The sequence below is a fragment of the Pseudopodoces humilis genome, chromosome 11 (genome assembly GCF_049639895.1).
Source record: "Pseudopodoces humilis isolate 2021_Gansu_Grassland_sample_001 chromosome 11, ASM4963989v1, whole genome shotgun sequence".
Lineage (NCBI taxonomy): Eukaryota > Metazoa > Chordata > Aves > Passeriformes > Paridae > Pseudopodoces > Pseudopodoces humilis.
In genome coordinates this window covers 4124771-4150002 of record NC_142210.1, presented here as the reverse complement: position 1 = coordinate 4150002, position 25232 = coordinate 4124771, and the positions used below count along the sequence as shown (strand labels likewise).

At 46.9% G+C, this 25232-nt stretch overlaps 1 protein-coding gene across 3 annotated transcripts; it reads right to left on the bottom strand.

The window, feature by feature from the left end:
* Positions 1–6219: 6219 nt before the first annotated feature.
* Positions 6220–25200, bottom strand: UBE2G2 (ubiquitin conjugating enzyme E2 G2). Of its 3 annotated transcripts, none has more exons than XM_005529500.3 (6): positions 25093–25200; positions 19219–19254; positions 19087–19132; positions 13709–13827; positions 9979–10119; positions 6220–8137 (listed from the first exon to the last, which is right to left on the bottom strand). In XM_005529500.3, exons 1-6 carry the CDS (start codon positions 25133–25135, stop codon positions 8025–8027), a joined length of 498 nt encoding a protein of 165 aa, XP_005529557.1. In that variant the 5' UTR covers positions 25136–25200; the 3' UTR covers positions 6220–8024. The 3 variants fall into 3 exon arrangements, with proteins under 3 accessions (XP_005529557.1, XP_087917367.1, XP_005529556.1); XM_088061241.1 differs by lacking the exon at positions 25093–25200 and adding an exon at positions 20495–20511; XM_005529499.3 differs by lacking the exon at positions 25093–25200 and having other exon boundaries at positions 19219–19330.
* Positions 25201–25232: the final 32 nt, after the last annotated feature.

The following is a 25232-nucleotide window of genomic DNA, read 5'->3' as shown; positions in this document are numbered from 1 at the left end:
TCACCAGTACAAGGGAACACAGGCTTTGAGACCGTGCTTCCACACCAGAGCTGTTTCAGATGGGGCTGTGCAGCACCCACAGCTGCATCTCCCCTCATCTCTCCCCACATGTGACCAATAGCCCTTCACTATTGCCTGGCCCTTGTTGATAAAGTTGTTTCAATTTTTGTCACCTTCCCCCAGTGTGCCCAAAGCTGTTGAAGAGGCTGAGCCACCTCCCTGCAGCCACAGGATCACCAGACTCACCACTTTCCAGCTCTGTTGAACTGGCATCCAGTCCAGGCAACCATGAGCATGCCGACTATGGGAACAGTGCTCTGGGTATTTTCTGTAGATCTCAGGTCTACACAGAGGCAGAAGTGCAGGGTTTTACAGGTTTTAGGGGCTTACAGGTCACTTGGTGGTGGTGTGGGAGATCCAGGAGCTCTGTCTGGAGCCCCCTGCTCCCCCTGAAATGGGAAAATTCTGCTTGGCTTGGGGCTCAGCTGAGATCTTTCCACAAAGGGAATAAACAGCGTTCCAGAGGGCAAGGGGAAGGAGGCAACATTCATGTTCCATGCTTACTGCCTGTGTTTAGTCTCCTTCAGGGACGACTCTTGTCCCAACACCCCAGGGCTGTGCAGAGCAGCTGGGGTTTTAGAAACACCTGAGCTTTCCTGCATCAGGATCAGCAGCTCAGCAGGCTGCACATGCACACCCAGGGGCTCTGCGTTGGGAACTGTCAGCTCAGCCAAGCAAACCCCAGGCCAAGTGCTCCGTGCTGAGAGTTGCCCAGAGATGCTGTGGACTCTTCATCCCTGAAAATGTTCAAGGCCAGGTTGGATGGGGCTTGGAGCAACCTGGGCTAGTGAAAGGTGTCCCTGGGCCTGGCAGGGGATTGGAGTGAGATGAGCTTTACTATTGCTTCCAGCACAAACCATTTGGGGATTCTGATTCTATGATCTCTCTCTGTAGGCTGCCTTGGAGTAACACCTGAGCCCCAGGGCTGGCTCTGGCATGGGGAGAGGAATCTCCCTTGGCAGTGCAGGAGGAAACCCTCCTCCGCCTTTGCTTGTAGTCCTTTGATCTGGGCAGTGACCACACATGCCAGCTCTCAACAGGCAGATGGTGGTAAGCAGCACAAAGAGCTGCAGCAGGGAAACCCAAGGATTCGCCCCCACGTGCTCGGGCCCATTGAGGACTGGCAGGGATAGAAAACGGGAAGCACAGTGCTGGTTGGACTGAAATGATCCCATGGCTCCCAGCTTAGGGACCAGTCAGCAACTTCTCTGCCACAAGTCCACCTCACACCGCCCGCCCCGGGAAAGTGTGGGTGCCAGGAGCCCCACCCCAGCGCTAGCAGCAAATCTGGGCTGAGCCCATGGGCTGAGGCCCCTGCAGCAAACAGCAGCTTCAGCATCGCTGTGCTCTAAAAACCTCCTGCCCAAAGACACAGAGACTCTCTGGACACATTTATCGCTCGCTTGTATGCCAATGTCAATCTTTGGTTATTCTCCGAGCGACGATTCCGGCTCTGGAGGAGCTGGGGGGGCTGCCCGGGTGCCAAGGCGGGAGCGCCAGCAGCCACGCTCGCTCTGCCCACCCGCCGGCAGCCGAGCGCGGCTCCATCTCCTCCGACATCCGGCAAGGAAAGGGAACAAAGGCAGAGAACAATTCCTATTGTTTTCCATGACTTTCTTCAGGGCAGCTCTTCCAGCACAAGGCTGCTGCCCAGTCACTCCGGCTGCAGCACCGCTCCCCTGCGCTCAGAGCTGGGCAGATGCCGCTGGGGACGCGGTTCCCGTGCCCAGGTTCCTGCCATGGACCCTCGGAGCCTTCTCTCCACAGAGACAGAGACAGCGTTCTTGGCAGGGTATCCCCCCACCACAGCTCCTGTCCTGCTCCACAGCACCACTGGGCATTCCGGAGATGCTCAGGAATGGGAAGTGCTGGGTTAATGGTTTGACTCCGTGATCTTGGATTTTCCAACTAAATGATTCTATGATGACACCCAGATTCCTGTAACCAGCCAAGGCACAACGCCTGTGGTGAGGAAGGGGTGAGATCAGCACAGGCTCGAAGTGAAGGAGATCACCCTGATCACTTCTGTGGGTCTCCAAGGGGGAACAGAAGCACCTACAGAAGAATCCCTGTTGGGATTTGGGTTGGAAGAGACCCTAAAGCCCATCTCATTCTACCTCCTGCCATGGGCAGGGACACCTTCCACTATCCCAGGTTGCTCTACACCTTGTTTAACCTGGCCTTGGACACTTCCAGGGATGGGGCAGCCACAACTTCTTCTCTGAGGAAAAAAGGCGTCTAATATGTGAGAGAAAATTCAACCTATGAGTCTTGTTGGATGGGGATGAATGGATAAAATAAATAAAATGCCCCCTGGTCACTGACTGGGTGTTCCAGGGACAGATGCTGAAAGTTTCAAATGCTAAGTGAGGCTGGATGAGGACACTTTGGACAAGTGGCTTCTCCAATAATACTGATGTTTTTGTAAAGCCACACTTCCTATAGAGCCTTAGGAGCTTCCTACAGCCCACAAACCCCAGCCCTCCCACCAAGGCCATGCTTAGGCTCCAAGAAGATCCCATATCAAAGCAGGATCTGGCCAAGGACAAAGCTCAAACTGCCTCTCCAGACAAAGTGAGTTTGAAAACACCTGGACTCCGGCCTGCCTGTCTGGCATCCTCCATTGACAAGAACTGGTAAGAAAAGCCGAGCTCTGGCTGAGCGAGGCCCCTCTGGAGCCACCCATGCAGCAAGCCTATTAGATACCAAGGAAGGATCTCCACCCACAGAGGTTTTTGCTTCAGAACAAGTTCACCTGATCCAATATACTCGGTATTTCATCATTTCCTAGCTCCCAGAAGGATGAATGGCAAGGGGAAGCAAAGCATGAGCTCTGCTGTTCAATTTAAGATTGGGGCATGTCTCTAACACACCTGTCTCACAGAGGGAGATCCTCCAGCACCTGAGCTGCTGACCAAGCTTGGAGGGATCTGACTGGGACTGTGTCTGATCTCTGAGGGGTCTTCCTCTGTCTGATAGAAGAAGACAGGGATCCTGATGAAGCACCACACCAGGAGAGGGGTCTGTGTGAGCCCATCCTAGGCAGACTTAGCAAAGAAAACCCAATTCATTCAACATCCCCATGCCACTCCAGCTGGGTTCAATCTGCCAAATTATTTTGGCATGGGGAAAAGTGTTTTGGGCCCAAACTTCCATCACAGCTGTGGGTGGAGAGCCTCCCCATGCTGGGCTCTGCACCCAAGCACGTGGGTGCATGTTGCATCCTGCATTTCTGCTTCTTTGAACCCACCTCCTGTGTCCCCTGCACCCCTGGCCACAGTGGGGGCATTTGCCCTCACTCCTCAGCGAGCTCTGTCCCAGGACACAGCCTCATCCCCCACACAGGATGCCCCATGCACAGAAGAAGGGGACTCAGGCCAGGACTTGGCTCATGCCAGGGACATGACCAGACAGACCCACTCCCAAATCCCTCCCAAGAACTCTCACACACACACTGCTCACACGGGCGGCTCCCCTGTAATAACCCACAGCCATGTCACTGCCATCAATTATCTATTAACACACCCCATCATCTTACCTATTGCCCAGTCCCATCTCAGGGGGTGTGAGCCCCCTTCAAAAGCCACCTGGCTGGCTCTCCTGGGGCTCTTACACCCTGGGAGAAGACCCATCGGAGCAGGCTGGGGTAGGCAGGAAGATCACCAGGACTGGAGTCGCAGGGACGGCACAGACCTCCCAGCTCCCACATTCCCATGGGGCCATGAGAGCACCAAGCAGGACCACCAAATGTTAAATGGCTTGGACAATTCCCTCCTCAGTGATGGAGGAGTTCATCCCTGCAGCACCAGGGAGCCTGGCACAGCACTTTTGGTGCCCAAGACATCAGGTGGCACCTGGCAGCAGGAGAGGGGACATCAGGAGCCCTCGCTGGGGCTGGCAGCTCAGGCCCTCAGATGCTAGAGGAATTCTCCAGATTCCTGTGCCTTCTCCTTCCTGTGCTACCCCCAGCCCTATCTCCAGCTGGCAGCAAGACCCCCAGCATCCCTTTCCTCACACTCCTCCTGCCTTTGAGCTTCCTGAAGCACAGAGATTTTCTTCTTCCCCCGAGTCAGGGAAATTTGGAAGGGAAGGCACATGGGACATGTGACCCGTGCTGCCTTTGCCAGGGCACTGTTAGGACCTCCCATGTTCAGCCTCTGTCCCTGCCCCTGCCCTGGCTTAGTCCCACACCACAGGACAGGGGAGGCTGCTGCAATCCCACATCCGAGACAATTCCAGTATCAGCAGCACGGCTGGCGCTGGGAAGGGACATTTCAGATCCGTGCTGCTTCTCCTTTCCATTCTCACAGGGCTCAATCACACAGGGCATCCTCACCACGGCACAGCTTCAGGAGGGCACCAAGGCACACAGCTTCCCTGCTGCATCCATCCCAATGCACAACACCACCTTCCATTCGAGATACCGCTCCAGAAAGGCAAAAAAAAGCTGGCAGGGAGCCCGGGGCTCGCTCTGCCCCCAAGCTGCAGCCGTTTCATGTGGCTCCAACGCCTCTCACACTTTCAAAGACACACCAACCCAGTTAATGGATGTCTCCCAGCCCACTGTGTGTGTTCTGACACAGCCCCTCTGCCAAGGAAAAACAACAGTGAGCGTGTGTGGATGTGTGTATATACAAAGACTTTAAAGAGGACGTTGCTTGCATTTTTATAGCTTTGTTGAAGGGTTTGGTTTGGGTTCTTTTTTTAATATAAAAGCCTAAAGCAAATATGATCCAGAGAATAGTATTTTTAAAAAAATCTTTAATACTTTACCTACATGCATAACACCTGTAGAGCTCTGACATTCCCCAAGGAACGTTTTTAATAGTAAGTGTTTCAGCCTGAAAAAAGACAACTGCTCAGAAAAAACATTGCTACTTGCCAGTACTGCATATCCTGCCAACATGAGTGTTCATTCAGGGACACAATAGTCTTTTAGGGAAGTCTATCCCAGGAGCTACACACCAGCTTTACAAGCTTTAACCTTCAGGTGTTCCTCACCTGCAGGAAGGTGTCTGTGCCATGAGGGCCTCTCAGCCCATCACAGCAGAAGCCCACACACCTCTGCTGTGTGAGGTGAATCCTCATGCTCTATGCAAGGATTCAGTTTGTTGCAAAATTAAGAAGTTTTAGTTCTTTTTGGCAAATAGAAACAGGGAATCTAACATGCCAGCCACACTGCCACACTTAAACCTTTAGTAGAATCCCAGAATGGTTTGGGTTAGAAGGGACCTTCAGCCATGGGCAGGGACACCTTCCACTATCCCAGGCTGCTCCAAGCCCTGTCCAACCTGGCCTTGGACACTTCCAGGGATCCAGGGGCAGCCACAGCTTCTCTGGGCACCCTGTGCCAGGGCCTCACCTCCCTCACAGGGAACAATTTCTTCCTAAATGAACACAATGAACAACTAATTTCTTTTGATGAACACAAAAGCTCACCCACTGGCTTCAGCTGAGTAAACAGCCACCAGCTAGGACAGTTCCCACCTCGAGACCAAGTTTTAGTCCTTTGAGGTGAACTTCTGCCTACATTTTGTCACCTTTAAGACTGAGAGGTAGATATGGGCACTGGGTGGCTTCAAATACCCATCAGCAAGCCTAATGCATGTCAGTCACTTAAAAAAAAAAGTTTTACTTTTAGGAAAGAGATTTGGGGACTATGGAAACTCTGAGTAGGAACTGGGCATCCGAGAAACCTTCTTGAGTGGAAGTTGTCCCTGTCCATGGCAGGAGGTTGGAACTAGATGGTCTTTAAAGTCTGTTCCCATCCAAACCATTCAGTGATTCTATGATCGATGTGTCCTCCTCAAATCCAAGTGCTGGTACCAGCACATTCTGAATTAATTCAGCTGTTGTACGCTCACAACAACTTCCTAGGCCAGAAATGCGGATGTAACGATGTTCGTAAGGAGCAAACTACACCACACCTGGCCACCATCAGATTTTTATAATTTTCTTTGAATTACCCAGCCAGTGCCAGCATTAGAGACAAGACATTTGCCCAGAAAGTCCATGCAATTATGTCAGCTCTTTCACTCCTAAAGTATGGCACGTTTTAACTGGGTTAGAATGAACTCTTCCACTCCTTTGGAGCAAGTCTCTTGGCCATGCAGTTACTCATATACAACACCCACTGCAATACATTTGTGTACAACTATAAAAAGGAGAAAATATAATCACTTTATTTTCAGTATACAGACTAAATCCCACCATAAAATCAAGATAATGAGCAAGCACACATGAATAAAACACTCAGCACTTAAGCAAACCCCACTTTTGCCGTGTCTGTTTCTGCAGTGGCTCTCACGGCTCTCCGGCGTTGTTCCCGAAGGTGGCTGCAGTGCTCCCAGGAGGATTCCTCCCTCTACTCCAACAAAACACTCCCAGTTTGCATAAAGTGCTACATTTTCCTGTATGCCTTGAAATACTAGTTAGGTACGACACTGTTTCATCATCTCTGCTCCCAAGCTATGTCCAGTCCCACTTCCACCCTGACATCAAAGCCACAATTACTTCTACAAGGAGGTAAAATGAGCAGGTTGTAGCAATACAACTCTTCAGAGGTGCAGAACCATGGCAAAGTGCGACCTGCAGCACAGACAGCAAGACAGAAATGCTGAACACTTGTACCACGCACATGCACACATCACCTCTGTAAAGATTTCTTCACGGTGTGACTCCTTCCACTCATTTTTCACATTAAAAAAAAAAAAAGAAAAACAGCCCTTGTCAAATTTAGCCCGTTTAAAGCTGCCAACAAAATTGGATTCCATGTGCCATCAATGGGCATGTTATTGCTTGTAGTAAATTGGAGAAATTTGGACCTACACATTTTGGCTTGCAAAGCAGAAAGGTCCGCAGAGGCCCCTCAGCAGTTTTAGGAAGTGACCAGCTGGTATTTCCTGCACCCTTCACACTGGCTACTACACTGCAGTCCAAAACATGTCCTACCGTCCTCAGCAAACAACTCATCCTTTCTGGCTCCTATTTAATACACAAGAGCACTCAGTGTAGAGGGTCACAGGTCATTTTTATAAGTCTGTCACGCTCATCTTGGCTCGTTCACCTGAAAATGGGTAACAGGGTTGTAATGGCAAGCAGTGCCAGATCCTCTCAACACCCAGGTGTCACCAGAGCAAGCTGATATTTCTGCAGAGCTATGAACATGCCCAGCAGAGCAAACACATCCTCACTGGATTTTCCAAATGCCAATGGCCTACCTCAGCCAGGAAGTTGGACAATCCAGTCTTTTTACCTTGTGCCTCTGAGTGTAAAGCTTACAGAGTGCCTTCAAGGACTAATAAAGCAGCTCTTGGGATTTCTGCCAAGCCAACACTGACTCAAAGGCTCAGCACAAACTCACAGCATTACATGGGAACACCAGGCTATTCCAGATCCCCAGCCAGTCCTCACAGCTCACTCCCTAAAGTTCCTTTCCTTGCTAACAATCCCTGACTACAGCCCTGCTTTACAGCCCCTCCTGCTAACTACAATCTTCAAATCAGATCTGACTGCAATGCTGCCCTTAACCTAACAAGTACAGAGTGGATAGAGTAATTCCTGTCTACTGCTTCTCCAGATGCAATGCTACCTATAAAAACACAGCTAATTCTGCCAGCAGATGATCCAAACCAGCACTGCTCTCCAGCAGCAGATGGGTGAGGGAGGGCTGCAGATTGCCAAGTCTCCAGGCTTTCCATACCACAAAGTAAGGTAGCAACAAGCAGACTTTGAAACAGCATTGTCTCTGTATTTTTCTGTACCATTAAATCCCTTTTCCACACAATTTAGTGAGTGAACTAGAGGCTTCTCTGGAGCAGTGGAAGAGAAGAGATGGTAAATAAATAACAAATCATAAGAACTAGGCCAATAGTTTTACAAAGTTTTCCTTTTTGGTACCAGCACTGAGCACTGCTCATTTCCAGGTGGAGAGAAATACAAAACACTTCAGTCTCTCTGTGAGCTTAAAGTCCGAGTGACTTCTGCACAATCTGCTTGGCAATTTTGTTGAATTGTTCTCTGTCTTCCCGCCACATCTTGGAGGCATCTACATTGGCTCCACTTTCATCATTTGGCTCTGAAACAAGAAACACAAACGTATGTGGGCAATGGAGCTTCTTGCTTCTTCAAGAATGTCACTTCCCCAAGGCTTTGAAACACTTCTTCTCCTGGAGACTGCAGAAACAGCACTAAAGCAAATCCAATGACAGCTCCTGGATTCCCAAAAGACTCTGATTTAACTGACCACAAGAGAAAGGATATCACAACAAACTCGAGTTTAGGCAAGGAACAAATGGCACAGGAGCAGGACTTTATTTTGTTTGTGCTTTCAGCAGTGGAGCCCCACCATGCACGTGGCCAACACAATGTGGCACCCCCAGTACTGTCAAGGGCTTTTAAAACCACATGTTTTTCCCTGCAGAACCTTTTTTTTCTTGTTCTCCAGCCTCCCAGACACAAAGCCCCTCCAAGCAGGCCACCCAAACAGGCTGTCACTTGTTGGGATGGCTTGTTGTACTAAAACCCAACAAAACAATCCAAGGAAACCCATAGAACATGCTTTCATTTCTGCAACATCTTTCATCTGATGATTTCAGAACGCTTTACGAAGCCACATGGAGTCCTGAAGTCCCAGGGGCTCCCCATTTTGTATGGAGTTGAGACCCAGGATTTATCAGGTCTGTGGGCAGCATACAGCAGGACACTGTCCTGGGATTCCAGAAGGCACTAACATACTCTGCTCACTTCCACTGACACACCGGTCCACACCCACCCTGGCCCAGTTTATGGCAGTATCTCAGGCTCCAATCCTTCTCCACATGACCCTGATGGTCCACCTTAAAAACCAGCAGGTGTGCAGGTCACCCAGCCTGGTGAACCTGGCCTTACACTACCTGCAGAGCCAGGGCTGAGAGTTTTCCAGTACCCTGAAAGAAGCTGACCACTGGTGTTTTAGCCTAATTCCTCCAAAAGCCATGGGAAAACAGGATGCACAGGCAGAGAACAAGTCCACGTGACTCCCACACTTCCCAATCCAAGTGAGGCTGCACCACAAACCAAGCTCTTGGAAGCCACAGGAATCCCATGGGTACTATTTGTCTGCACAGCTTCCCAACTGCAGGTTATTATTCCAAAGCTAAAACAGTCCCATGTAGGAATCCGTTGCTTGCTCTTTGGTCAACTTTGCAGCTTCTAAACCCATTTATCCTTCAAAACCAGTTCTAAGGGACATGACTCTGCCCTCTTCAGGCAGTTCAGTGGCTCTGTCCACTGTGTGGAAAATGATTCATCTTTCAGAGAGCTGTACATGACAGAGCTGATCCACAGTTCTTGTCAGATTTAGGGAAAACCCTTTGAAAGTCTTCACAAAAAGTTTTTTGCCCCAGGTCTCTTCTCAAGAAGCCTTCCTTTGAACCAGAGATGGCAGAGTGGGACACATTCTCAGGCTAGGAATAACAAAGAGAAACATAGTGTGCTGGCTTCTAAACCAGAGGCCATGGACTCCAGTTTACTGTACTGGTTAGTTTTGATAATCCCTCAGCTGCCAAAGCCAAATCCAACACAGGCTGTAATCCACAGCTTTAAAAGCTGAACGGACAGCATAGCAAATACAGAGAGGGCTTTGTCCAGCAGCAAAGGAACCAGCTGAGCCTCTGGGACCACCTGACCCATCACTACTGTCTCAGTTGCTACCAACCTGGACAGAAAGCCTTGCAGTAACCCCCAAACACGAACACCTGTTACTAATTCAGCTGCATTTTTACCAACCCTTCTCAGAGCACTGGTTTACTAATAAATACCAGGGCTTTAAGAGCTGTGGTTGCTGCTGAGCAGCTTTCCATGTGCTTTGCTTAGTGAACAAAGAGCAAGAGGCAGCTCCAGCTCACTCAGGAAAGGCTGACAGGAGTCAGTGCTCACCTGCCAGCATGCTAACGACTGACAAGAGTATCTTCTCCACACTCTGCACAGGGCTCCACCGCTCCGCGCTGCTCTCGTATCCCATGGGATCATCCCCAGGAGCATGAAGGATAGAGATGCAGACTCTCCCATCTGGATAAACTGCACAAAAAATACAGAGGATTGGTTGTTACTTAGTGGAAATGCTCAGCATCTCCAGATCAGCCTTGAGACTTGGCTTTTCTATGATTAAAACTAAATCCAGGTTTAAATTTCCTCTTTAGGCAAGAGGACACAAAATCTGAAAGACAAAAACCTAGGACAAATCTTCTTTAAGCAAATCTAACAAACTCCTTCCCCAGCAGAAACCTGCTGGGAGCACTTGTGTCATTTAATAATCAGTGACAGGCTAAAAATGAACAATGCAGCCTGGTAGAATAAAGCAAGAACTTAGGCACAGACACAGCTCCAAGCAGGTAACCAGTCCTACTTAAATGGAAATGAGTGCACTGAATGCACATTGGAGTCCTCCACTGGACTGTGACCATGAAAAGGATTACACAAAGGAGAGAAAAGTGTTATGTTTTATATATATCATAAACATGAGAAAAAAATGAAGTGTTATGTTAAATATATTATGAGCAGTAGAACTGATCTTTTTTTGAACATTACTGAGGTGCAATCAGAAGAATTCTCTTTTTTTTTCCTTTTTTTTTTTCTTAAAGCTCAGCTGCATTAAAGCACCTGGAAACAAGGAAACCTATGAATTAAGGATCCAGGTGCTTCCCCTCCCACCTTTAGCACAGTGTCTGCAGCAGTACAAGTTGTCTTCACAGAAACTGGACTCTACTGACTTGGTAATGAAACCAAAGGTTGAAGAGGCACCACAAAAGAAAACACTGCTCTACCAACATGGCCTAATTCTCCTGTGTGGCAGGCTGCTGAGGAATGAAAACTTTAGTGAAATAATTTCAGGGCTGCTATTCCTCAGGTGACCAAACTGGTGCCATTGCCAGGAAAGCAAGACAAAACAAGGTGGGAATGACTGCTGGAAACAGCTGTGCTCCTTCCAGCTCCTTCCATTCACCCAGCTATGTCTGCCCAAGCACGTAAGCACTGTGGAGGACTTTTATTTACAGTCCTTCCTGCAGCCCCAGGCTGGGGACTGGAGCTGGTCTAATCATAGCTGGCAGAGGTGAGAATAGCAGATGCTGAATCAGCACTTCTTGCAAGTCAGGAACCCACTGGTAGAAGAGATTTCACTGGTGAGGGAGTCTCCTGTTTCTGTGCAGTGCCTCATTTAAAACAGCTGGAACACAGCAGCACAGTCAAGACATCAAAGGCTGATTCCAGGAAGACGTATGGATCTTCAATCCCTCTGTTCAGGTGAGACCTGCCCCTGTCCAGCTGTGGGGCCCCCAACCTAAGGACGTGGAGCTGCTGGAACAAGTTCAAAGGAGGCTAGAGAGATGCTCTGGAAACAGGCTGGGAGAGCTGGGAGCGCTCAGCCTGGAGAAGAGAAAGCTCCAGGGAGACTTCAGAACCCCTTTCAGTGCCTAAAGGGGCTCCAAGAGAGCTGGAGAAGGACTTGGGACAAAGGGCAATAGCTGGACACTGCCAGAGGGTGTGGAAGGAATTGTTCCCTGAGAGAGTGGTGGGAACCTGGCACAGACTGCCTGGAGAAGCTGTGGCTGCCCCATCCCTGGAAGTGTCCAAGACCAGGCTGGACAGGGCTTGGAGCAACCTGGGCTAGTGGGATGTGTCCTTGTCCATGGCAGGGGGTGGAACAAGATGGGTTTTAATGTCCCTTCCAACAATCCTTCCCAAACCACCTGTGATCCTGTCATCTCCCCACATTGATGCTCAGTGCCAGTGCAAGCAATGCCATTGATCACTACCCAGTTACTTTTGCCAAAGTATCCAAGGAGGTCATTTTAATGTAAGAGAACACAGTCCTGTGGTATCTCAACTCCCCTCCACATATCATAAGCTGCAAAGATGAGGGGACACACCAGACTTTTTAAACATTTTCCTTTTTCACAGGGGGAGGAATAAACAGAAAAAGCACAGCCCAGCCACCCCTTTCTGCAGCCTTTCTGGGTAGAAGCAGAACCCCAGCTGAGAAGAAAGATTCAATATCTACTTCAGGTGATCTCAGCTTCAACTTAAGAAGACTGCAAGTCACAGGGCTTTAAAGAGCAGAGCTGACCATCCAGTGTGTTCAAATTATCCCATGGAAGAAACACCCATGTGTAAAGCCACTCTTTAACAGAGGAATCAGGCAACTTGTGCTTCTCCACACCCCACTCCTCCTGGCAGTGCTGCATGCAACACAGCTGCAAGCAGTGAACCTCAAGCCAAGGCCACAGCTGGAACTGCAGGGACAAGGATTTGCTCACAGACACCAGTCCTGGCAAGAAGTTTGGGTAAATTAGTCCAGCTGGAGCAAGGTGCTGACATGGCTACGCTGCTTCCAAGTGCCAAAGTTGTGGACATCAGAGCTCCAGAGGTGATGCTACACTGCCTTGGGCACATCCACAGTTCTGTGCAGGTGTCTCTTCCACAGGAGAACAGAAAGATGTGGATTAAATGGGCAAGAACCTGCACAAGTGGTGCTTCCAGAAGGGAATAACCGAGAAACTTCAAGAAATGGCAGAATTCCTTGTATATAGAGTGAAATAAATCTCTTCCCAGCTGAGATTATAACCTGTGCTTTCCAAGTGCAAGAATGTCAGCTGAAGGAAGCACTAGGCAGGAGCACAGCAAGTGCCTTTTCCTGCTCTTGAGAGTCAGAGACCTGAGAGCCTGAACACAGATCCAGCCCACCAAACCTGGGTAGTAATAAACAACCTCTGCAGAATCCATGTTGATTCATCAGATGTCGAAAGCAATGATTTTACACAGAATTCCAAGGCTGATTCCAGACAGTAGCAGTTCAAGCTGCAAACAGAGGCTTTAAGGTGTTTTTTATGTCCAGGGCTCAAACTTGTTAGCTGTACATCTTGTCACTGCAATTACTCCCCCTGAAGAGTCTTCAGATGATATTGTCACCATCACAGATTCACTAAGGCTGGAGAATATCTCTAACTCAATCAGTATCACAGAGCAAAGACCAGCAAAGTCTTAACATTAAACACCTGTAAATGTGTTGTCTGCTTGGACAGGGCACTCTGTATTTCAGAGATCCCATCAGAAATGTTAAACCTGTGATTTCACAGGGCAAAAGCCATGCTGCCTAATAAAGCTGCACCCATGAACAACTTTTCAGTCATTAAAATAACACCAAAATACCTATATAAGAGCCATAGAACAAGACTGAATTTATGGTGTGTTGTGACAATGCTCTCAGGCACATGGTGGGATTCTTGAGGTGTCCTGCATAGGGCCAGGGGTTGAACACCATGATCCTGATGGGTCCCTCCAAACTCAGCATACTCTATGATTCTGGAAAGAGCCTGTATTATTTCACTAAGTCTCACATCCTGTACAGAAGATTTAAAAGCATGTAATTTGCTGGAATCCTTGTTGGACTGTTTATAAGAAGAAGTTCTATGAGGAATAATGGGATGAAGAGAAAAGGACCCTAAGACAGAGCAAAATCACTGGGCAGCTGAATGCTTGTGCTGCTTGCTCAAGATTGGAAAGGGAGAGAAACACCCTTGGGAAGGATGCCAGCTCTCCTGCTGCAAAAGTTTCTTTTTAAGTTGCACAAGAAACCCCCTCCCCCTGCATGCTGCTGCATCAGACTCACTGTTGGGATGGAACATCTCACACGTGAACCTCATCTTCGGAGGACTCAACGGGTAATCGAGCGGGAAACTCAGGATAGCAGGGAAAACCCCATACTCAAAACAGGTGTCTTCAGGACCCCTAGAAACAGATAAAATGTTATTCACCAAAGTTTTAAACAGCTCTTTCCCCCAAATTCTTGTCTAATAGAGGTGTGTGAGGCATGGGTTATATCATCTTCTCCAGGAAACAAAGAGTTAAAGTGCTCTTACCCCACACCTCATGAACTTAAATCCAAATATGAGGCTTGGGAGGCAAGGGGGAAATCAAAGCTTGCACGCTAAATTACTAGGAAGGTCACAACACTGTTTAATTAGCAGGGTGTGTCTGGATATAATTGGAGTATCTGGCTCCAAGGCATGTTCCAGGATTTGAGTGTCTGCACGTCAAGCGAAAGCAGAGGCAGGTGTGGGACTCCTGTGCCTTTGAAGATACTGTTATGCTCTACAAGACAGAGATGTCAAATGCTGGAGCTCAAAATTAATTTATAAATGCCACAGAGATCCCAACTAGCAGTATCTAGCACAACCACACAAACACTTATCACTGTCTGATGCAGAAAGCACAGCAAAGGTTTGTAAAAATAAAAACACAGCTCAGAGGCCTTAATTATCAGAAGAGATGCAGGACAACAATGTGTCTTTACAGACTTCAGGTATTGAGTCTGCCCTGCCTCCAGTGCAGGTGGAGAACAAATGGCTTCATCAGGGCTCTTGTAGAAACATTTCCTTATTGTGTTCAGAATCTAGTTCAAAGTGCAATCAAGTTGAGAACATAAAGACAACTATTTTACCCTGCCTACATAAAACACTTGTGGAAAGTGAGCAAAAAACAAGTTTGTTAGACATAATTTATTCAAACTTGATGAACCATCTGGAAGTTGTAACACAACCATGATTTCCCTTGATTGGAAAGATGACAAAAAAAGCTTCAGCACTGAAAATTGTCGCCAAGGAAACCTCATGTATTTAGTAAAAAGCCGTTCAAACAAAGGTTTCACTGTCTGGGAAACAAGGGTTAGGAATATATTCATACCTCCTCCTCCCAATACACATTCTCCAAGCCAGAAAGAACATTAAAGTTGGAAAGCAGCAAATCCTAAAGCCCTAGAAGACTGTCACAAACTTTGGGATTCAAAAGACTTGGCTGCTAAATACAAGAACTATGTGATTTAAACATGAATATTGACACTGGCAGGTAAGGTAAGAAATGCATCAACATCCTGCAAGAATGAAAGCTAAACTGTCTCAACCACTTTGCTCCCTTTCTGGCCTTCTCCCTAAATTTAGTTGGGATTCAATTCACATCTGAGAGTAAACTGAATGCATTTTTTCCTGACCATTTTAATTCCATCTGCATTTTAAAGGCTTATTGTTGAACTTCTGAGAGTATGTACATACAGGAATTGAAAAGCTGGTGGGTGTCTATGTTCTGTTTTGAGAGCAAACCCACAGCCTTAAGGGCTCTTCTGTCAAATACACTCAACCCAACACACTCCATTTTAAGCCCTGCATTATGTGAGCAAAATGCTTTTGTTTTAGCCACTCAGCGCTGCCAGGATCAACTTCAAAGAAATTATGAAAGTTAATCCAAGACAGCATTTGCAACTACAAAACACTCAGCATTTGGACTTGACAGCATCATTTTAGCTCACAAAGGACATTGGCAGGACCAGGGAGGTGAGAGCATGGCAACTGCTGCAATCACCCCCCTGTTCTGCAGTGTTTCCAAAGCTGACAGAAGACAAAGCATGAAAATGAGAAGCTCTGACCTCCAGGAGCTGGCTGTTACTCATGCAAGGGGCAGAGAAGAGAGGTAGGTATCTTCTAAACAGGAGAGAGAAGGACCTTGAGGAGGACAGCTAATGGGAATTGATTAATTTGGAGAAAAGGCTCCTCAGGGATCCGTCTACAACTCCCTGACAGGAGAGTTCAGCCAGGTGGGGCTCAGGCTCTGCTCCCAGAGGATAAGAGACAGGTCAAGAGGAAACAACCTCAAGTTGCAACAAGGGAGATTTAGGCTGGATATTGGGAAAAATTTCTTCCCTGAATGGGTTGTTCAACCTTGGCACAGGCTGGCCAGGGCAGTGGTTGAGTCACCATCTCTGAAAGCATTCAAAAAACATGTGAATGTGGCACTTGGGGACATGGTTTAGTGGTGGATTTGTCTGTGCTTGGGGAATGGTTGGATTCGATGGTCTCAGAGGTCTTTTCCACCCTTAACGATTCCGTGATTCTAATTCTATAATCACAACTTCATATAAATTTGCAAATGGCTTATTTGTAAAAGGATGCTGGAAAAACACCAAACCCCACAATCATCAGATGCCCAAAAGGGGAATGGAAACAGAAGTCATAAGCCTAATTATAGATCTAATTACCTTTCTACACAGCTTTGTGATAAGTCAACTTATACTGATATATCAATTTATACTGTTTAGTTTTCAAGCAATCTTTAGGCTAATAAAGTTCTTAACCGTCGTGTGCTTTTGTGTCTTTTGGGGATAAACCTGAACAGCAACACACACTTGTACATGCCAACCAAAGAGGGCAAAACTTGGCCTTGAAATGTTAAATCCATGAACACAACACAGCCTGAAGGACCTCACACAGCGCTAGGGAACTGAGCAACATAAGGCAAACTCTCCTGAAACGATGTTGCAAAGATCTGACTTTCAACAATGCACCCCCAGTCTTCAGAAAGGTTTATTCACATGGGTGTTTTCAGTTCTGTGCCCATCACACTCATTTTGGGAGTGTAAGATATGTTCTCTCCTTTATTTTATTATGGTCTTAACATTTATATGCTTCACATCCTTCCAGCATTGCTGCTGCAGACAAGAACACTGGAGATAAAAATTATTATTTCCATTATTTAAAAATCCATTATTTTATCTCCAAGCCAAGCTCTTACATCAATCTGTGTAACATTACCCAGCCTACCTTTGAACTGATAAATGAGAGATGGCTTTTCTCTCTTAGGTCTCTATTTTTTTAAAGTTATGTGCCATTAAATGTGCTCTAGCTTTATATAAACTGGGTGAAGGAAAAAGAGTATTCTGTTCTTTTCACAATTACGTTTCTTAGTATTTGCACTTCATCTGTCTAAAAATTTGTAGGCAGCTTTAATCTGCACACCTCATTCCCTGAATCCCACACAGCACATTTGAGATTACAAAACACTGGAGGAGATCACCCCAGACAAATACAAACAAGTCATGTAACTTACTTTCCAAAGGTACTGCAAACACTGCTACTAACAAGGTTTGTAAAGAGATGAAAGTAACCAAATGTGTTTGGGGTAAACATGTTTCCATTGTATCACAGCTTCAAAATTGAGCAGATCTTAAAATATAACTTTATTATGACACACACACAATACAGAAACCAAAATTAAAGCACCTCCACCTCTCATTTTACGCTGACAAAGACCTCAGGCTCAACACTCAGCACTTTAAAGGGCTTTCAAGTCTGCAAGCAGCTCCTCTGTTCTATAAGGATGTGACAGAAAACATCAGAAAAGGTATTTTCAAGGCAATTCAGAAGTACTTCTGAGTGTCTCTCAGGAAACCTCCACTCAGCCACACCACCTCTGCTAGGAGGAAGTACCAATAAGCAGGAATTTCCTTCCATGTTCCAAGAAGAGCATTAAACCCTCTGGGATTTCCACACTCCCAGCAATCACAGCTGTCTGACCTGAAACCTGGCCCATTACGAAGCAGATGTGCTGACTATGCCTCTCAGAGAATGCATAAGACCCTGCAGCCAAAATCTCTGGTGTCAGGCAGCAAAACAAACTATTTCCATGCTAAGTGTTTATTTTTAGGAGACTGAACTACCAGGAAGCACAACCTGTTATCCCAGAAGAAATCACTGCACATAAGCAGAGGCATTTGCCAACTCTTGCCATCAATGAGCAAAAACAAGCAGTGGTAATCCAAACCTCCACTCACCAAGGTCTAAAATAACTCGGGGGCTCTGGCTTGCCATGCAGCAGGATCACCCACACAGCCAGTTTGTGTGGAATAGGGAACTCGCTGCGGCTCACGATGCTTTTGTATCGGTTGCACGCCTGAGCCCAAGAGACAGAAAGCTTTTTTCATCCCTAGACAACACATTCCAAGCAAACCGAGCTAGGGAAACTCTGCTACCCACACCAGCTGAGAATCTCATCAGTCAGCACTAGTGGTTGCAGGGAAAACCTGCCCAGATCGAAGTGGGCACGGAGCGGGCAGGGCCACAGCCACCGCCTGCTGCCCCCAGAGTCCTCCAGGACAGCCCAGCCCTGGCTGAAGGAAATCACCAATTTTTACCAAAGGAATCCTCAAGTACAGAGCTAGGATCTACCCTAACAAGAGACCGCCAGCTTAAAGTTGGACTCAGTGGTCTGGAGCTTTTTCATCTTTTAATTGTGCAGTATTTGCATGAATTGCCAGATGTGAGTGACAAAAGTCTTTTTCCCCTCTCCTCCAGCGTTTTAGAACTTTGTTTTGTAAAAGTCACCAGTTATCCCATGTACTCAAAGTTCCCAAAGAAGGTATAGCATGAGTAGGAGTACAAGAGAGAAGACAACCTGTAAGATGTTGGGCAAAAAGATTTTGTCTTTTCATGGCAAATTTTGCTACCAACAACCACACCCATCAGCTGGGGAGTGGAAGAGAAAGAACACAGCTTGGTAAAGGAGTCTTCATCACCCCCAAAACACAGCAGGTCATGGTCAGAGCTATTCACCAACAGAAGAGTGAATCTCTTTCTACACAAAACCACTGCACCCAACTCTTGCCAACACCAACCAACTCATGAAGTGTAAAGAACTCCAAAAGCATTTTTACTTAAATTTTAATACTTTTTCTGATAAAAACCTTCCAGTATTTCAAGAAAAAATTTGAATAGAAAGTAAACTAATTTTAGACATCGATTTTTTCCTCCTGTCACTAATAACCTGTGTATTTTGCTCCACTCAAAACTTGTCCTGCATTTGTAGTTAGGCAATGTTCCAAGAGGTATGTGTGATCTACAAGCAACTGTTAGTTTCCTACAGTGTTTGTAAATTTAACATATATCCAAGTGAGCCCAAATGAGGATTACTGACCAATTTGCAAGCTTATTATTATGACACCTGTACAAGAAGTTATCATAAGTTGTACACATCACCAGTGCTGCCTCTGTCACTCTGTTTAAAGTCCAAATGTAACTCCCTATTTGGATCAGAGGAGGTTCCAGCCCAAGGCAGGCCAATGCTGATGTCCTACAGAACTGATCGTACTTTTTTACATTCTTGTTCTCCTAGAAAGTCATCACAGCAACTGCTGATTTCACACACCAAATAGTAATAACTCACATGATCAGGGCTTCCCATTCAAAGAAGTTCTCTTCATTCATGGGACCTGTGAAATAGAACAGAACGATGCTCAGGGCTACCTGAATGCAAGATTACAGCTCCAGAGTGCACAAACCCTGCTCAGCTACTCACCTGCCACAATCCCTTCTGGTGGGTTCAGGGTCAGCTCTGCAAAAACAGAAACACAAGGAAGATTGAGGTGACTTGCAAGCCCAAGCATTTCAGGGGGTATTTCAGTGGCCATGGTGGGCCCCACCACCATTGCTTAATGCAGGACAGTGTTCTAGACAAAATTATTTGGCATTTTGGATTTTTTCAGGCTCCTAAAACTAGCCTTGGGACCACGGAATTGTTTAGGTTGGAGAAGACCTCTAGGATCATCGAGTCCCCCATATTCACAGAGGCAATAATTTAAACCTGAGAAGGAAGACAAAAACGTTTCACAAAGCTTGGGAAACACTGTTCTCTTGCACCTCTGTGGTATCTGCTAAATACCGTAACAGCCTGAAGTTTGTATTCCTGTAACCTCTCTGCACCTACTCAGGTTTGATGCACCTCAGTGCAAAACCCATAACACCACAAAAACAGAAGCTGACACATGAGAGATTTGACAAATGGCTCTGCTCCCTAAATTCAATCCAATTCCTCCTGCATGGACTGGAAAATGTGGGTTAAAAAAAAAAAGAAGCATCAGCAAAACAGCCATGGCTGCACAGGCAAGTTTGGATCCATCAGTCCTCACTTTCTCTAGGAAACTGATACAATTCCAAATTCATGAAACGATCTTTGGCATCAGCCCCTTACTTCAAGCTGGTGAAGGCCAGTACACCATGTGCTGATAAAATAACAACCAGATTTTCTCCTATCTATTGGACTGACAATCAGTTTCTAGTTTCTGATGTTCTGCAGGGAGGTAGCAGCAGCTGAGACACAGCTCAGCAACAAACAGGCAACCAGTGGGCCAGCAGTCCCAGGGGCTCAACACCAGCCCCAAGGCTTCCAGTGAGCCATGGGGCAGCTGCTGGAGCTGGTGGCAGGAGCTGACACCCCCAGCTGCTTATCCAGCAGAGTTTTTCCCAATCTGGAACACCAGGGGCCAGTAACACACAGAACAGAGCCACAAGAACTGCCACACGCATTCACACCAGGAGAACAAACAGGAACACTGACCCAGGGAATATGTGAACTCACAAACCAATAAATGAGACCTAATTTCTGTTTAGCCTGTAGGTGAAAACTATATGCTAGTGCTACAAACAGCTCCTTTACTGCAGAATTCGAAGAAGATGCTGAGATCCATTGCCAGGAGAGATCATGGAACTCTTCTGTTTGCTCAGAGTGCCCTTAATCTTGGCACAGCCCTCTCTGAAGTTCCAAAGCCCAGCAGCAGGGTGAAACTCAGCCTTACAGTTTTCCACACGTCCTGGCATTCCATGGCAGGCTTTTCCAGCTTCACAGTGGGTCTCCAATAGCTTTACTTGTTGATGTTTTCAGACAGAAAGGGGGAGATGTCAAATGCAAGAGCTCCTGGAATCATTTTGCTCCACTGTCACCCTGAAAACTAAACCTTCTGATCTTGTTTTCATAGTTTTAGTTACTTTCCCAGGAAAGTAACTATAAACATAAGTTGTTTACACTTTCCTTCCAAGAAACACCTTTTGATGGACGTTTTGCATGACCAATGTGACTGGGAAGGTGGCAACTTAGTTATCCAATCCCTGGTCATTGTTGAGAATCTATAAATACTGGAGTCAGAAAATAAAGTCACTTCTTTTTCCTGTCATGCCACTGAGATGTGTTTGTGTGAATCATTCTGTGTCCTTTAGCGACACTCCATCTTGTGGTTCTCTCTCAGAAAATCCCTCTGATGTTTCACCTTATTTCCCTGGAAAAGCTGGCAGCAGACCTCGGGGTGGGCAGCCACACAGAATTGTGTCATACAGCACTCCAAGGAGAAGAGGGGTAATGGGAAGAAACAGCCAAAGCCTGCAGAGCAAATGGTCTTCATGAGGACAGAGGTTCAATTTTCCACTTTCTTCATCAGCTCCCTCCTCAAAGAAAGGTTTCCATCCTTAAGGATCAGGTAAAGTAGAAACTGGGCATTCAGAGGCACAGGAGCTTTGATTTTGAGCGGCTCCTGCTGCACCTGATCATTGAGAAAGGAAAAACCCTTTTTCCACGGGGATGGTGACATCCTACCCTGTGATTTCTCCAGAGTTGTTCAAAAGAAAACTGCAAGCCCAGTTTTCAGAGAGGTACAACATGAACCACCAGGAGCTGACACAGTATCAGCTCACCAGAGCCTCCAAAATGGGGTCACTTTAATGGAATGTTGGTGGGGGGAGCAGGGTTTCCAATTCTTTATAGATGAGCAGCAGAAAGCAGTGAAAGGCTAAAACCAATGCTCTGATCACATACAGCAGGACTCTGACAGACCAGCTAGGCCAAACAGCCCCACTCAGTGTAGAAATTTTCCCCAACAGCCAATCTGAACCTCCCCAGGTACAACTTACTATTTGTTCCCTGGGAGCAGAGCCAAACCTTGTAAGCTTAAAACAGAGATGATAACTAGACAAGTGTGGTGCTTCTATTAGGAATTCGGGGCAGATTTGCTGCACACAGAATCAGTGCCTTCCTTTTCATTTCATTGCTCTTTGTGGAGTCATTATCAGCCAATTACACCTTGGAGATGGTTCTCAGGAGAGCTGAAAACACATCTTCTTGTTAAAGCACTGAAGAGACTGAGAAGATCATCCTTAAAAGATAAGTTCAACAGTATGTTTCCTAAAAACTGCAGCTGTTTAGCAAACCTGCAAGGGGATTAAAAACCTAGGACTCAAGAAATATCACGGGCATGTGCTCCCTGCAGTATCTGACACATCTGGACTGAGATGTTTGAAAACAGTCAGTTCTCTTCTGACTCCACACAACTCTCCCCAAGCAGTAAGGATGGGAAATATCCACTGCAGCACTGCCAGGATCAGAAGGTTTATTATTTCTGTGATTTCCCAGATCTCACAATTAACATAAATCTCAGTTTCAACCTGACAGCATTTCCAAAGAAACCTGTTGGCATTACAATCCCCTGCTCTGTTGTCTGTTTATACCAAGAAGGAAATCCAGTGCATACAATTGGGCACTACAATTCTTAGGTCTACAGAGATTTAATTCTCCCAGAGTAATCCATTTTAGACCTGAAATTTCAGCCAGCATAGGACATCTTCAAATCTGGCATCAAGAAACAGTAAACACAGAAAAAAAGAAGGTTTCCATTTCTTAATTGATATAAGCTACTGAGAGACTTAGGTCAGGCCTTAATACTATTATACATCTAGAATTAGCAACAGACACATGCTCAAATAAAAATTATGCCCTTTTTTACATCTGATTTTTTTTTACGCTTTAGCCAAACTAGTTCTGGCAGAGTAGACAGTTAATCTGAGAACGCAAAAAGTCAAACATTAAAAGATCTAAATGAGGATATAAAACCCATTCTATGTCATCTGGATGCCTACAGCCACTTTCCCTTCCTTCTTCAAAAGGAAAGAAAACCAGTGCTGTTTCACAGCCTCTCCCAAAATGCAGTAATATATCTGAGCTCCAACAGGTCACTCCTCACAATGTCAAGAATTTTTCACAGAAGGAAACAATAAATCTTTAAATTGCGACTTAAACGTGTGTGCGCATGTGCACAGAAAAAGATGAAAGAGAAAAACTGAAAAAGGAAGAAATGGAAAGAATTAGAAGTTTGGTAAGGAAAATACACCCACCAGCATGGCACTGCCTGCCAAACACCACTGTCATGACTAGAAGTAACTAAAGTGAAGAGATGGAGGAGAAGAGGGAAAGTAAAGAAAAAATATTGTGTCCACAACTTTGTACATAACATATACAAGATTTCATCCCAGGTTAGCAGTCAGGAGAGGAGTCAGGAGAATCATGAAAACCATTTCCATTCCTACATTCACCCAGGGCCTCATAGCACCCACATCCACACCAGCAACACACATCATCAGGAGGGAGAAACTTCACACTGAGTTGAACCTCAGACTCCAGCCCTGTCCCAAGGTAGGACTTGCTTTCTTTTTTTTTGCAAAAAGAAGCAGCAGAACTACCTACAACCAGGAGCTTTTTTTATTTTTCAAAATAACTTTTGCTGAAAATCTCTACAGGGCTAAGAGCTTCTGAAGAGCTACAATTAATTGCCAGTCTTCAGATAAACACTAGAGAAAGGTTGTAAAGTCAGGCTTGATTCTGGGGCTTGTGCTAAAGGAAAATAACAAACCTGGACATGCAGCAGAGGGGAATCCACAACACAAAAATGTTTGGCTTACTGCACTGCTGCAACTCAGGTTTCCAGAAAGCACTGTGCAGTCAGCCACTGTGAGTTACATTCCTTTTTTTCCAATACTGTGTTTTATTGGACATGGGAAAGTGCTTGTAAAGGCAGATCACAGACAAAAGGTTATCTCTGTTCACGACTAGTGTTACCCTGGGAAGCTAGGCAGAGAAGATTCACCTCACGTCTGCCTGTGGCATTAAGTCAAAATCTTTCTGAGATCATTTAATATCATTTCTCCTAAAGATTTCATTCATACAAGACACTGCAGTAAGATCTCTGTGCTCCTCAAAAACAAAGGATCATAAATGCTTTTTTTTGAGACCTAAGGGATAGATAAGAGAAGACAGAAACAGTGCCAAGACTTTCAGTGGTTGTTTTTCAGGTCACTGCCTCTGGATTACAATGGGAAAATGCAGATTTCTAGGACACACTGTCAGCACAAACTTCACCCACACAGCTCACCACCCCCAGCTGTCAGTGGCAGCAGCCCAAGCTGGGTGGGGAGCCCTGGCTGCCCAAACACCTGTGTGACAATTCAGCTTAGGGACCTGTGCTCTGCAGAACAGCCCGAGAACAGGCACACTGTTGGCAGAAAATGTGTGTCTATAAATACTCTCTTTCACACAGGCTGGAGTCTTCCACTAAATGATGACAGAAACACCTCCCCATTTACAGCCCAGCTCCCTCCATGCCCACCAACATTTCTTTTCTCCATTCTACTTCCTTGCCGTAAATAAAAGCCAGAGCATTTAAAGCCCAAAAGCAGCTAGGTAAACAAATATTTCTTGCCGACAAAAGGCAACTTTGGACACCTCTCAAACTCACCAGGGAGCAAATGAGCCATCCCAGAAGAACTGGGATTTCCAGAGGGCCCCAGCCCACTGTAGCAGGTCTCTGGTCCCTGTGCTGAGGATCATTCCTTGCCACCCCCTGTAGTCACATCCCACAGCAATTTTTAAATAAACAGGTCTATGTCTTTCATTACTAAATTCGAGTTTAAATCCTTTTACTAACCACTCTGCTTCCATTAAGGACTTCACAGAATTACAGAATTGTTTGTGTTGGGAGAGACCTTCAAGCTCATCTCATTCCACCCCCTCCCATGGACAGGGACACCCTCCACTAGCCCAGCTAGTCCAAGCCCCATCCAACCTGGCCCTGGACACTTCCAAGGATAGGGCAGCCACAACCAGAAGGTATTTGCCCTGACAAACACCTCTAATTACCTTTGATTTAACAGAGCTCCACAACAGATATTTCCATACCTTTATTCCCTTCCATCTGGAAAACTTAACAGGGAAAAACATCATAATAACTGGCCACTTGCCCAGGGTTCGAAGCCTCACCCTGCCTAAGATCCTGGAGCCACGGAATCCCAGAGGAGTCCCCCTTCCCACCGCCTCCTGAAAGCCGGCAGTGCCCCGTACCCGTCCGCTGACCCTCACCCCCACCCCGGGAGCTCTGTACGGCCGCAGCCGGCGGAGGGGAGGAGGTGAAACAGCGGCCGGCGGGACACGGGCAGCTGCCCCGGGCGCCCAGCGGGAGGCCCGCGGCCTGGCCTGCCCCGCGGCCTGGCCTGCCCCGCCCGGCCCGCGGGTCCTCCCGGCCTTTGGGAGCGATCCCGGCAGGAAGGCAGCGCGAGGGGCCCAGGGAGCTCCACTCACGCTTGTACTCGGCCATGAGCCGCTTCAGCGCCGTCCCCGCCATGGCGCGGCCCCGCCGCCGCTTCCGGGTGCGCGGCCAGAGCGGCCGCCGGCTGGGCGGGGTGGGGGCGGCGCTCTATCCCGCGGTGTCGCCTCTATGG

What these genes read in the sequence shown, in the direction of transcription:
- UBE2G2 (XM_005529499.3), bottom strand. Translation starts at nt 19,330, where the DNA reads ATGGCCACTGAAATACCCCCTGAAATGCTTGGGCTTGCAAGTCACCTC. An exon ending in GAATGGGAAGCCCTGATCAT is followed by an intron (nt 13,828 to 19,086) that starts GTGAGTTATTAC and finishes ATCTGTTTCTAG; the next exon opens with GGGTCCTGAAGACACCTGTT. An exon ending in TGAGATGTTCCATCCCAACA is followed by an intron (nt 10,120 to 13,708) that starts GTGAGTCTGATG and finishes TTTTTTGTGCAG; the next exon opens with TTTATCCAGATGGGAGAGTC.